Here is a 12,235-nt window from a genome sequence, read left to right as displayed (position 1 = left end):
TAGATTACAGAACACTGCCTCATCATTCCCTTTTGTTAACATCTGGACATGTGTGGACCAATGCGCTGAGCGAGCTTCCACATAATGCAATATAAAACACTTAGATTCAAAAGCCGTTTTTGTTGGACTGGTGTCAAAGCAGTCTTTAATTCACACTTCTACTCCAGGGCTTCTGGAGGGAGGAGTGAACAAAGACACACCCAGTCCAACAAGCGTGTGAGACAGCCGGAGTAATGAGCCTGTGTGGAGCAATAAGAGGAGGGTGTGGCTTTTTACGCAGGGAGAGCAGATAAGCTAAGTTTGCTTTGTAGACAGGGCAGGAGTTGCAGTCCTGAGCAGGCATTTTACCTTCAGTCAGTAGGACTGTGCGTTTCCACTTGTCTTCGCTCGGTCTTTTTTCCGTGAGTTTTTAAACAAGACTGCGTGGTAGCAGCTTCCACCACAGAAGAAGTAAAACACAAGAAGACAGCTCCAGGAAAAACTTCAGTAGGCAGCCATGAAGGACAAAGTGAGGAGAGGAGGAGGAAGAAATCAAGCCAAGGCTGGTAAGAACTAGTCTGTGGGATATGTTTTACGTGTGCGCTCCTCTCTCTTTGGCACTTTCTTCCTTTTTGTGCTTGTGCGAGGGGTGTCTCCTGTAGCAGGAGAATGTGTGGAGGGTGAGACATTCCAGCACTGTACTGCTCCTCTGAACATGGCCGGTGCTTTTACCAACTTCCTGACCACTTGAAGCATCTCCTGCTGTGTATTTTGCGCATTTGAGTGCCACACACGCATACACACGTGCTGTGATGCAGCTAAAATCAATAGGAATATGTGCACAGATGTGTAAGGGGCCTTACAATATCCCCTTACAACCTTTTTAAGAAGTGAAACTCTACACACTTTCTTGATTTTTGTCCAAAACAGTTGCCACACTCTTGTGAGGACCTCCTAACGTGTTGCCACTCCCCTCATACATAACATGCTGATTGAGTTAAGGTAGAATATGCGCTAGCCTGTCACCAATTAAATTGCCCCGAGGGCGTTTTTCTTTCAAAAAATGTCATTAATCTTTGAACTGTGATTGACAGTTTAGGTAATTTCAAAGTACAGAGGAATGCTCTGACAATTACCGTTTTGCATGGTTACCATGAACGCGCTGTAGCATATACATTTCTTTGCTTCCTAGCTCGATTATAGTGCAAGCCAACTTCAGGAATCAATGCCAACATAGACTCTGTACGAGCTCCAAAAGAGAAGCGGAGGAGAGGAGGGACATTCTGACGACCAATCACAAACTGCTATTGTTTTGGGTGCTTTCCAGTTGCAAAGTAGTCCCAGATTGACAGCAAGAGTTGTGGCTGTGCTGCAGAGTGAATGAATGACAGTAGCCAGAGATAAGCTCAAAGTTATTATTGGCCTCTGCAATGTGCATGTTATGTTTTAGTAGCCATTGTGTGAATGCATCATTGCAAGCAAGCCTGATCCATCACCTAGGTTTTAGTTTTGTGTCACAGTTTGCTGCTTTTATCTACATAGCAGCATTGGGTGTTGGCTGTCCTTTCACTCTGAGATGGCATGTAGGCCAGTATGCAAATGCAACAGGTTTAGCCATACTTCCATTAGTGGAACACGCCAAGTCCTGTTCTCCCTGCAAGTGTGTGTAAAAAAAAAAAAAAAAAAAAAAAAAAAAAGCTAGACACTCCCCATGTTTCTTTCTCTCTCTCCCCCCCTTCCCCTCTTACTTGTATAAATTCACACTCTCCTTCAGGCACTCTGTTACATACCAAACTTTCTATCCTAGCTCATACTCATTTTAGAGGAAATTAGTGGGAAGAACGTGATAAATAATTATTACTATTCCTTTGTTGTTTGACTCTGTTTTAAAAGTGGCAACTAAGCAAGAGTATTGCGAATGTTGCCCAGATGAGTCCCTGCCTCATCACGGTAGGTAAAATGCAAAAGGAAGGCAATGATTTGCAAGTAGTACAGCAAGAACGTGTCAAATGTTACAGCTGAGAAGCTGTAATCTTTTCCTTTTTAGTATATACTTCGAGCAAACAATTTCATAAAAGTCGGGCTCCTTTCCCACCGTGCTGCATGTGTCCGCTTCTTCTTAACAGCCCTGCAAGTGTTTGGGAACTGAGGGGACCATCTGCTGCTGAAAGGTGTTTTTTTTTTTTTTTTTTTTTTTCCCATTCTTGCTGCTCAACAGTTCAGGGCCGCCTTTGTCATATTTTTCTTTTAATCATGTGCCAGATGTTTCAGTGGGTGGCAGGTTCAGACTGCAGGCTTTTTCTGACATGCTGCTCAAATGGGTGCAGAAATATTGTTTGTCTCGCTGAAGGAAGCAAGGCCTTCCCTGAAAAAGGGAATAAAATACTTCAACATAAATGGTGCCTTCACAGATGTGTAAATCACCCAAACTTGATGCTACTTTTTGCTGTCCTTCAAAATGTTTGCAATCAGATATGATGATTAGCAGGTGTTTCACTCTGTTTTATGGGCATGTCAACAGAATCTCAGCTGTTCTGGAAACTGACATGTTCTGCTCCTTTTGCAGAACTCTTTGTTTATCCTGTTGAATCTGTTCCTCTGATTTCTCCTTCAAACAGATGCAAACAGCGTGACTGTTGGAAGCGATGCTGTCGGTATTCGCCTAGATGACGTCACATCGTTTTCTGTAAAGATCCAGGGAGCAGGAGTAGAGCCCTTTGAGCTGCAGGTACTGACTCACTGTCTGTTCCTATTTTCCTTGTTTTGTTTGTCTTTTTAAAAGCGGTGATGGCTATTCTTGTAGGGTCTTTGCCTTACAATATAAAGCACCTTGAGGTAATAATTGCTGTGATTTGGCACTATATATAGAAATAATATTGAAATTAAAATTTAGCTGGAACTATGTATTTATGGTTTATCATTTTTATCCTTTGTTATATTTGCCACTGTGGATAATTCTGTATGTCTGAAATTCTCCTCACAAGTAGATATTTGAGTGTTCGCAGATTGGATTTAACTGGTGTGTGTTTAAAAAAAATTCATCTCTGTAGGTCCATGGTTTTTGGCTTGTTCAAGATGCAGTAATGACTCTGCTTTCGAGGAATGAGGTGTTCCCGCGCTCCAACCTCTCACTCACACTGGCCGGGGCAACTCTGGATCCCCTTGCTCAACTGCAAAACGTCAAGGGTCTTAAAGCAGGTGCCATCCTTCGCCTTGTGGAAGGTATCATGTTTCTGTTTTTAATAAGCTGTCTTTGGCTACCACTCAATAAGAAATTCACCAATATGTAAGAATCGTTAAGTAAATTACTGCCTGTTTTATTCTTTTGGTAATTCAACCCATTTACACATTAGTAACATTTTAATTCTACAGCACTTTTTTTTTTTTTTTTTGAGTTCTTAGCAGACCTCGAGGTTGGAGGGAGAGCATTCCAGAGCATAATTATGTTCATAGCTTGTTAATTTTAACAATAATCCTATCCATATTTTCACCACACTCTCACCCTTTCTCATCCACAGACACCTAAGTTTATCTTGGCTTAGTGTAAACACCTGACTCACTTTTTCTGAGTCATCACACAAAGGTTTATAGATGCAGAGATTTAGTTGTAGTCTTTGCAACCATAAGTGCAAACTCAAGTATTTCACTCTCACCCTCTAGCTGCTGAAACAATGTACCCTCGAGCACATTCCCTATGCATCTTCTTTGTCGAACTCTGTACGGCTTGTTCTTTGAAAACAGGGCTGACCACTTTCAGGTGGTTATCAGATCTTTGTCGTATTGCTCAGAGTTTTTTTAATTGGTCGATCTAAATTTTCTGTTAACCAGCGCACGTCTTTTCAGAGCCTTACACTTTCCGCTCAGCCAGAGTGCATCTGGCTCGTGTGCTTGAGCTGCTGAGAGCATCTGGACCTCAGGATGCACTGAGAGAAGGACGCTCACCTAGCATACTGGAGGCACTGACACATACACAAATACCAGGTAAACACACACCCTGTGCATTTAGACAAATTGTAACACGTACACCAAAAATGGACTCTAACTCAGTCGAATCTCCCCCCAAATGTAGAAGCTAGCTTACAAAATGGAAAGAGCCTTAAGCGCTCTCTAAGCCACACAAAAACTGAATCAACCAGCCAGGATGGAGCGCCACCTGACTACCTCCTCCCCGGTTCCTCGGAAAGACCGCTCATGGCCCTTCTCCCACATAGCTCCCAACCAGAGGTGCACAAATAAATGGAATCTTTTTATTTGTTTCACCTAAACACACTCACTAACTCTGCATCACTTTATCCTCATCAGGCCCCCAGTTACCTGAAAGACCTGTCTCTCAGCTGCTGGAACCCTCCTCCAGGACACAGGAAGTTGCAGGGGGACTTCCTGTACATCACTGCAGTTACAATGGAGGGGCGGCGCTGTGACATCACATCCTGTCCAAAAGGTTTTTTTCTAAATAGGTAAAGAAATTCATTTTATTTAATTAAACTGCTTTCTGTGGCGGTGAGGAAAAGCAACAGCAGGCTAATAATACACAACCCACAATCCTTATACTCGTGTTGTACTTTGGTTTATTGTGGCCTTTGACACAAGCAGTGATGAATATTTCATTGGTTATTATTAGTTCTGAACACTGACAGGAAAGACTTGATAGTTATAAAGAACCTCTACTGGGAACAAAGTTCAATGACATTGGAGAATTTATCAAAATCTGAAGGTTTACAGCAAGGGTCTGCTGTCACCTGACCTAATTTTCTCTGTACTGTGAGTGCATTATCATAAGATTGATGGAATGACAGGCAATGTGGTTAGTGGGTACCTTTATTAATAACCTGAGGTATGCAGATGACGAGAATATCGCACACAGAATGAAGTTTTAAGAGAAGACAAAAGCTCACTATGTAAGAATGACAGGCAAGCAAAATTGTGTGGACACATTATAAGAAGAGGACTGGAATATGGTACCTTGGCCTGCATTTAGGAAGAATCTGAGAAAATGTACCCCTTTTGTTTTTAGAGAGTTGGGTGGCAGCAACAGGACTCAAAATGTGTGTCAGCGCCATGTTTCCCACTCTGTAGCATCCTCTAAACTCTGGAAACTGAGGAGGCCAGCTGCTGGACATTTGTGAGAGGAGTGTTGTCCCATTCTAGCTGCTCAACAGTCCTGGGTCACCTTTGTATATTTTAATTTCATGATGCTCCAAATCTTTCAAGTTTTCAGTTGGTGAAAGAGCTCGACTGCTGCACGTCAGCACCTGAACTCTGTAACTATGAAGGCATGTTGTTGTAGCCGATGCTATAAGTCTCTTTTGATGAGTAGATCATGAGATATTCAAAGTCTTCACAATTTTTATGTTGAGGAACATTATTCTGAAACTTTCCAGTTTGTAGATGCAGGGTTTTTTTTGTTTTTCCCCACACTAGTGAAACTCGAGCCAACTTTATTTACACTCTCTTTATACCCAATCATGTTGCTGACCTGTAGCTAACCTAACTGGCTACAAAATGTTCCTCCAGCTATTTCATTCTAGCATCACTTTGTTTTGGGTTTTTGTTTTTGTTTTTTCTTCTTTGGTCCCGACTCTTTCAGAATTGGATATGTACCTACTTGCATACTTTCTGGGCCAATGCACACAAAGAAAGAAAATGAAAGGACTGCATCCAAGTTGGTTTAATCATATTCTCTCTCTGACATCTTTTGCAGGTCCACAGAGGATGTGTTTGATCCTCGTCCTGCACAGTCTTCTCCAGTTTGTCACTGTTTAACCGACTTGCTTTGTCATATTAGTCCTGCTGTCAAACAAACTTTTACCACACTCAAAAACAGGTAACGACATTGTTCTTTATAAAGTGAGTACTGCAGCACTGAATATGCATCCCTTCCAGCCTTTCGATTGGCAAAAGAAATGTTCAGTAATGCTTTGAAAATAACCAACTGAATCGTATTTGGAGTAAAGCAGCTTTTTCCTCTTTTTAGGCCCCTGCAACCACCAGTAGAGGTGATCACTACACCCTACCATACGCTCAGTTGGCTTGGTCCTCCATGCGCTACACGCACTCACAAAAACGCCTTCACCAGACTGGGAGTAGATGATCAGGCAGAAACACAGGTTGTTTATAGCAGAAGACAGTTGTTTTCTGATGGTTGCTGGCAGCAGTTTGCTGTTGGCAGTGATCCTAATTACGCATGCCTTTGTTTATACGCAGCCTCCAGACTGGAACGAGGAGCTACAAGCAGCCAGAGATCTTCCTCAAGGAAGTCTGGAGGAGAGGCTGCAGAGAGACAAAGCAGTACTTCAGGTAAATATAGAAGCTCTCATTTAGCTTGATGTAATGGATTGTATTTGTCGGGGTTTTTTTTTTTTTTTTTTTTTTTTGGGGGGGGGGTTTCATATACTCTTCATTCATTCATTCCTTTTTGCTCAGGTGAACAGTGCATTTGTGAGTACTGTTATGCAAGGGGCCGAGACTGTGGTAGACGGTTTTGTTGAGCCAGTTAATGGAAACCCAGGGGACCCAGCTTTCCTGTGGGGTGGCCTTTTCATGAGCCAGGGGACAGCAAGTGCAGTGTTTGGTGGCGAAAGGGGTCGCAGGTAAGTGCAAACTCCCTAAAAATGACAAGACGACCTGATGCCCTTTGCTGCTTATGGGATGTACGTATATGATCCATCCCATGTTGTGTATGATAAAATGACTCTTGCATTGTAGTTGTGCTTTTATATTGGCACTGATTATTTTTATCCTCCTCCTTGTATTTGCAGGGCTGCTCAGAGGCTGGAGCTTAACGGTGTGCAGGCTTACAGTGACTTGGAGGGTCTGCAGGGGCTGCACACTATACCCACAGCCATTGTTGACTACAGAGGGGTTCGCCTGTCTGCCCAGGGTCTGGCCCCTGGCTTGGAGGGCTCTGAGCAGGACCAGGGAACTGCTCCTGCTTCAAGGTACACTCCCTGAAGCTGTTTAAGAATGTTTAGTGGTATTAAATTTTCACAGATTTTAATGCTACCTGTCTCACTCGACCTTCAGAGGTTTGCTGTATGGTGTAAATGCAGGACCACAAGAGTCTCCCCATCGTAGACGGCTACTAGAACTGTTGGCTCATGCAGCCAAGTCCCTTTCGCTGCAGAGACACGTTGTCCTGGCACCCAATGGTCACCAGGTGCCCCTGTTCACCTCGGTGGATGCGCAGGGACTGTTGGGAGCTGATGGGAGGTTCTACTTATTAGATGTTTTTAGAAGTTTCCCAGCTGATGCCAACTTCTGTCCAGAGGCACAGACTGAAAGCTGCACGGTGACTGGAGAAGAAGAGAGTAATGAGAATAAGAATGACTGTATAAAAGAAGGTTGGCCAGAGGATTATCATGCAAATACTGACCTTCCAAGGAGTTTTCCTCATGGCCTCTGCAGACTGAGACCAGAACTGATGCAGGCTTTCAGTCAACACAAGTGAGTAGTAAATCAGAAGATTTATTTTAAACTTTTAAGTTTTCACGAAGTTTAAGTTTCTCTTTTGTTTTTAAGACATTGCCAGTTCACTCAGCGTGTCAGAGAGTTGTTGGATGAAAATGGAGGATTTGAAGAATGTGCCACATCTGGTAAGAAGTGTTAGTAGTTCTTACTGAATGGACACTGAAATCATGGCTGTACTTCAGCACATTTTAAGTCAAGTTGTCATTTATTTCTTTTTCGCAGGTGACTCTCGAGCCACTGCTGCCGTCCGAGCTGCGTGTAAAGACGTGGGCTCAGTTAGTGACATCCTCTTTGAGATGCGCTTTAATCCAAATGTATTTTCTCCAGGTATGCAGACTAACTACACAAGTATGCTATAGCAGAGCTCTTATTAGAACTCATCATGACACACTGCTTGTACAAATTTTAGGGGTAGCATTTCCTCCGGGGGAAAGCACATCAACAAAGCTGCAGGAACGGTTACTGAGGGAAGCGGCAGCTTTCATCATCACACACCAGATACCAGCTTTTGTAAGTCCAACCAGAGTTAATGTGCTCCAAATGGTGTCTTTTGAAAACAAACCTGTTCACTAGATGCCTGTTTGTGTCTGCAGTTGGAGGGTTGTTTGCACAACAGTGAGGCTCCAGTGGACGGAGCTACTCTAAAAAATGCTCTACATCAGAGAGGCATCAACCTCCGGTACCTGGGCCATGTGGTCAAGGTTATTGCCCAGTCAGAACACAAGGAGCACCTGAGGCATATAATGGTTCGTTTAACTTTAAAAACAAAGCCTAATTCGGTCTTTATGGTGATGCTGCTTTCTTACATGCTCCTTCCTGTTTTCACCAGAGAACGGCCGTAGCTGAAATTTTTATTCGTTCAACAAGAAGGGTGTTCAACAGTTTCCTCCAGGTACTTTTTTTTTTTTTTTTTTTTTCTTTAAATGTTCCTTGATGAGAACTCAAATTAATCACCCATGTTTTCACACCTTGGGTTTTAAAAAGGCAGCAGGTGTGGTTTCCAAGGAATGAACTAAAGCCTCCATTCATGTCTCTGTAGGGCGTGGATGTGTCGAGTCTCTCCGCAGCCGTCAGTCACTTCCTTAGCTGCCTGTTGGTTCCCCACTTCCCGCCCACCTCTGTAGGAGAGGATACTAAGAAGAAGTCAAGACGGCGTGGCCGAGGGGCTGGGGCCTCTGAAAGCACACCCTGGAGCACACTCACGGGAGCCGAGCTGTGGAACCTGGTCTGCCAGGATGCTGCTGAAACCTATGTCTTTGATAGCCTGGGGTGAGGGCATGGCCTTTGTTCTCCACATGCATTTATTATCTAATAGTAGAGAATCAATTTGAGAACAACCTGTGTTTTTTGTGGAACAGCTCTGGGCCAAACTACCTGGTGGAGCACTATGGCCTGCAGAAGCTCTCCTTGCTGAGAGAGTTCTGTTTAAAGACTGGTGTACAGGTAACAGACATCTGGAAATATGAATGCAGTTTTAAATTTGTCAGTCCAAGGAGAGGATATGGATATTAATATGTACATTTAAGTTGCAAAATTAGCTTTTAAAAATCAAATTCTGTATATTAAAAGGGAAAGGCACTTTTTTAATCCTGTATCCACACTAGTTGAGACTGAGAGACTACTCCTTTGACAACCAAAACAAAGCTCCTATTGGTCCAGAGGACATCATCAACATGATCCCTGTTGTCAAGCACATTCACATGCCAACTGTGGATGCCTCTAAAGTATATCAAGCTGCACAGCTCTCCATTCAGAAGGGTAAGTCCAACAGCTGCAGACTATTGTCTCTATTTTCTTCCCCGCAGTGTGAATTTACTGAAAAATAAGCTGTGTGTTATGATTGCAGGTCTGCTGGCTCAGGCCCATGAGCAGTTAAAAGAAGCAGTTTACCTGTATGGTAGAGCGTGTGACGATCTGCACCCTGAGGCTGGTTATTGCCACACCTTGCTGGCCAAGGTGGCGTACCTCCAGGGGAAAACTGCTGAGGTATGCTGACTGATCAACGGTTTCTGTTAGCCACAAACATTAACACATAATAGAGGTGAAAATAATAGGACGGCTTTACTGGATCTTTGAAAAACAATTTATGCCACGTTTGAGAGAACACTGCAGCATTAGTTAGAGCAGATGTACAAATTATTGGGCCACACATTTTAAATCTTTGAATTCAGGTGTGTAAACCAAATGCCTACTCATGCTGTCTGCCTTAACAAACGTCAGTGAAAGATTGGCTCATTCTAAAGAGCTTCCTGAATTTGAGCATGGTTCTGTAGTGGGAAGCCACTGCTGCACAAGTCAGTCTGTGCAATTTCTTCCCTCCTAAATATTCCACCATAAACTGTAAGTGGCATTATTGCAAAGTGGAAGCATTTAGGAACCACAGCAACTCGGCCACAGTGTGTCAGACCACAAAGTTAGAGCAGGGTCACAAAGGCTCTGACTCGCCAATCGGCCTCTATAAAACATTAACATCTGCACAAACTGCATCAGGAGTCTCATCTGCATTGCATTACTCTCTTGGTTGATTGATGCAGACATGTATGCACTGCTCCCTCCCTAAACTGTTCCTTTTAATATAGATGAAACTATTTCTCATCTGACTTTCTTTCTCCTTAAGGCCCGCAGTGTCCAGCTGAAGGCAGTTGTCATCAGTGAGAGGGTGCTCGGCTTTGATCATCCAAACACGATTCAGCAATACGTGAGTACAGCTACACATCTGTATATTAGAGAATGTACTTTATCCAGTCATCGCAAAGTCACAGTTGCCATTGTTTTTGTATGTAGGCCCTCTTAGGTGTGTATGTGTATGCTGGAGGGGAGACCACCCTGGCACAGAAGTGTTTCCTCAGAGCTCGTCTGTTAATGCTTACAGTGCACGGAGAAGACCATCCATACACCGCAACACTGGATGTAGGTTTGCTCGACTTGAGTCTGGAATGCTCAGAAGAAAAGCTTTTGACAATATAATGAAAAGTGACATGACTATATGAAAGTGCTAACATTTTCTTCTTGTAGAACTGCCTTGGGCTGGTGCTAGCAGAAGATCAGACAGGCCAGTTCCTAAAGAATGCTGTGAGACTTAACACTTCCTTCTTTGGCCCCACATGTCTACAGACTGCTCTAAAGTAAGATAATATTTTGAATAAAAAGTCAGTGAGATGTCTATTGTCTCTCCCCAAAACATGACCACTTTTCTCCCTGATTCTTGTCTGTGCAGTCAGCACTTGTTGGCCCAGTGGATGTGCACTAAGGGTGACTACAGAAATGCTATGACACATGAGAAAGAGGCCTTGACTGCCTTTACCTCTCTGGTCAGTAAAAGTTTGAGAGAGGAAGTAAAGTGGGTGACTGTATTTGGATAGACTTAAAAAAATTTTATTTTCCCTGCCCCCCTCTTTAGTTTGGAGAAGATCACCCACAAACACGCTGCAGCAAAGACTTCCTGTCCACCATAACCAAGCAAGCGGTAAAAGTTGAACGCACTCTCAGACAGGCAGGAGCTGAGTGCACAGAAGCAACTGTGGAGGTAGGTGCCTGAAAGCATATGCAACTCTCTTTCAAAGGAAAAAGTAAAGCATGCTAAACCCCATTGTTCTCCATTTCCCGCAGTGTCTCAGTCCAACACCCGACATTATTCTGGAGCAGATGGTTCTAGTTACGGGGATCAGGAATATTACACAGAGGTAAATATTCATAGTGGGATGGCATACCCAGTGTTACAGCAATATGACAATGCACGTCTCAAGCCTGGACCCAAAAATGGACTTTAGAAATGGTGTTTTTAAATTCTAGTTGGATTGTATGTGGCTTATTTCAGTATTAGCATTTCTTATGTATAAACCCACTTATGACACGACTGTTTTCACAGTAATAGGTTCCAGGAGTATAAGCAGAAACATCTTGAGCTAAAGGCTGCAGTGGTGAAAGAGCTGGGACTAAAACTACCTAATGTCGCCTCAGTGGCTGTGACTGGAGGAGGGAAATGTTCAGACCGAGAAAAGGGATGTGGGAAGGAACCAGAGGGTGGGGGAAACCCAGCAGAGGATACAAGCAAGTGCCAGCAGGACCAACAAGTAGAAGGATCTCTGGAGAGCACTGGGAAAGTTTCAGCTAATTGTCATGTGACTGAGCAAAACCAGCAAAAGGAGAAAACCAGTGCAGAAGGTGACAAAGCGGCCTCTGATGAGGTCAAAACGGTAAATGATGAGATGGAGTCGAGCTCAGGCGAAATGAATGGAAGGATGGACGTCCCTGCAAGCCCATCGGCCCTGAGAAGTGACGTGAGCTGGGCAGATGTTGTTTCAAAGTCCAGAGGCAAAGCTACAGCCGTAAATAGAGAAGGAGATGGCAGCACTGCCAATGGACCAGCTGAAGAATGATCACGAAGCCAACAAACAGTTGTAATAGTTTTCCAAAGTCACTGCTGTAAGATTTAAAAAAAACCTCTTCCAGTATTTCCTGATGAAATTTGATCCAATGAACAAGAAGGACAGAATGACTATTACTTTATCCTGAAGATTTTACCTTAGTACTGACTCGGAGAGGGTTTAACCTTGTTTGTTTTTTGTTTTTTCAATAATAAAATTTTTACCTTGGTGTATTTAAAAAGTGTGCCTTCAGGTTTGTTTCTTAATGCACTTACATGACATGACTTTATATCATGTGAATGTTAAAACTCTAAACTCATCTGTAACTCAGGATGCATCTGTTCCAACCAAATTTAAAGTTCTATTTGTATACATGTGAGCTGAAGCACTGGAAGTTAGACTGTAAAATAAAAAGGGTTAGC

General features: G+C 43.2%; 1 protein-coding gene across 1 annotated transcript; it reads left to right on the top strand.

Annotated features, from left to right (window-relative positions):
- Window positions 1-263: 263 nt before the first annotated feature.
- Window positions 264-12,054, top strand: LOC146562482 (clustered mitochondria protein homolog). Its single transcript, XM_085294242.1, has 28 exons — window positions 264-545; window positions 2,598-2,707; window positions 3,030-3,201; window positions 3,823-3,960; window positions 4,049-4,203; window positions 4,282-4,436; window positions 5,681-5,803; window positions 5,954-6,086; window positions 6,184-6,276; window positions 6,403-6,569; window positions 6,738-6,917; window positions 7,003-7,422; window positions 7,498-7,571; window positions 7,669-7,773; window positions 7,856-7,956; window positions 8,040-8,192; window positions 8,276-8,338; window positions 8,486-8,715; window positions 8,805-8,889; window positions 9,051-9,204; window positions 9,293-9,432; window positions 10,064-10,144; window positions 10,231-10,356; window positions 10,462-10,571; window positions 10,664-10,757; window positions 10,847-10,972; window positions 11,056-11,129; window positions 11,315-12,054. Exons 1-28 carry the CDS (start codon window positions 497-499, stop codon window positions 11,823-11,825), a joined length of 4,122 nt encoding a protein of 1,373 aa, XP_085150368.1. The 5' UTR covers window positions 264-496; the 3' UTR covers window positions 11,826-12,054.
- The last annotated feature ends 181 nt before the right edge of the window (window positions 12,055-12,235 follow it).

The sequence above is a fragment of the Mchenga conophoros genome, linkage group LG12 (genome assembly GCF_057382185.1).
Source record: "Mchenga conophoros isolate Kocher_MC1m ecotype Shallow Benthic linkage group LG12, M_conophoros_male_GT1.1, whole genome shotgun sequence".
Classification (NCBI taxonomy): Eukaryota; Metazoa; Chordata; class Actinopteri; order Cichliformes; family Cichlidae; genus Mchenga; species Mchenga conophoros.
This window is presented reverse-complemented; position numbering and strand designations above follow the sequence as displayed.

Bases quoted from the DNA above. Each gene is read 5' to 3' on its own strand.
- LOC146562482 (XM_085294242.1), top strand. From the start codon at position 497: ATGAAGGACAAAGTGAGGAGAGGAGGAGGAAGAAATCAAGCCAAGGCT. The intron at 4,204-4,281 runs GTGCACAAATAA...TATCCTCATCAG, and splicing joins CACATAGCTCCCAACCAGAG to GCCCCCAGTTACCTGAAAGA. The intron at 5,804-5,953 runs GTAACGACATTG...TCCTCTTTTTAG, and splicing joins TTTACCACACTCAAAAACAG to GCCCCTGCAACCACCAGTAG.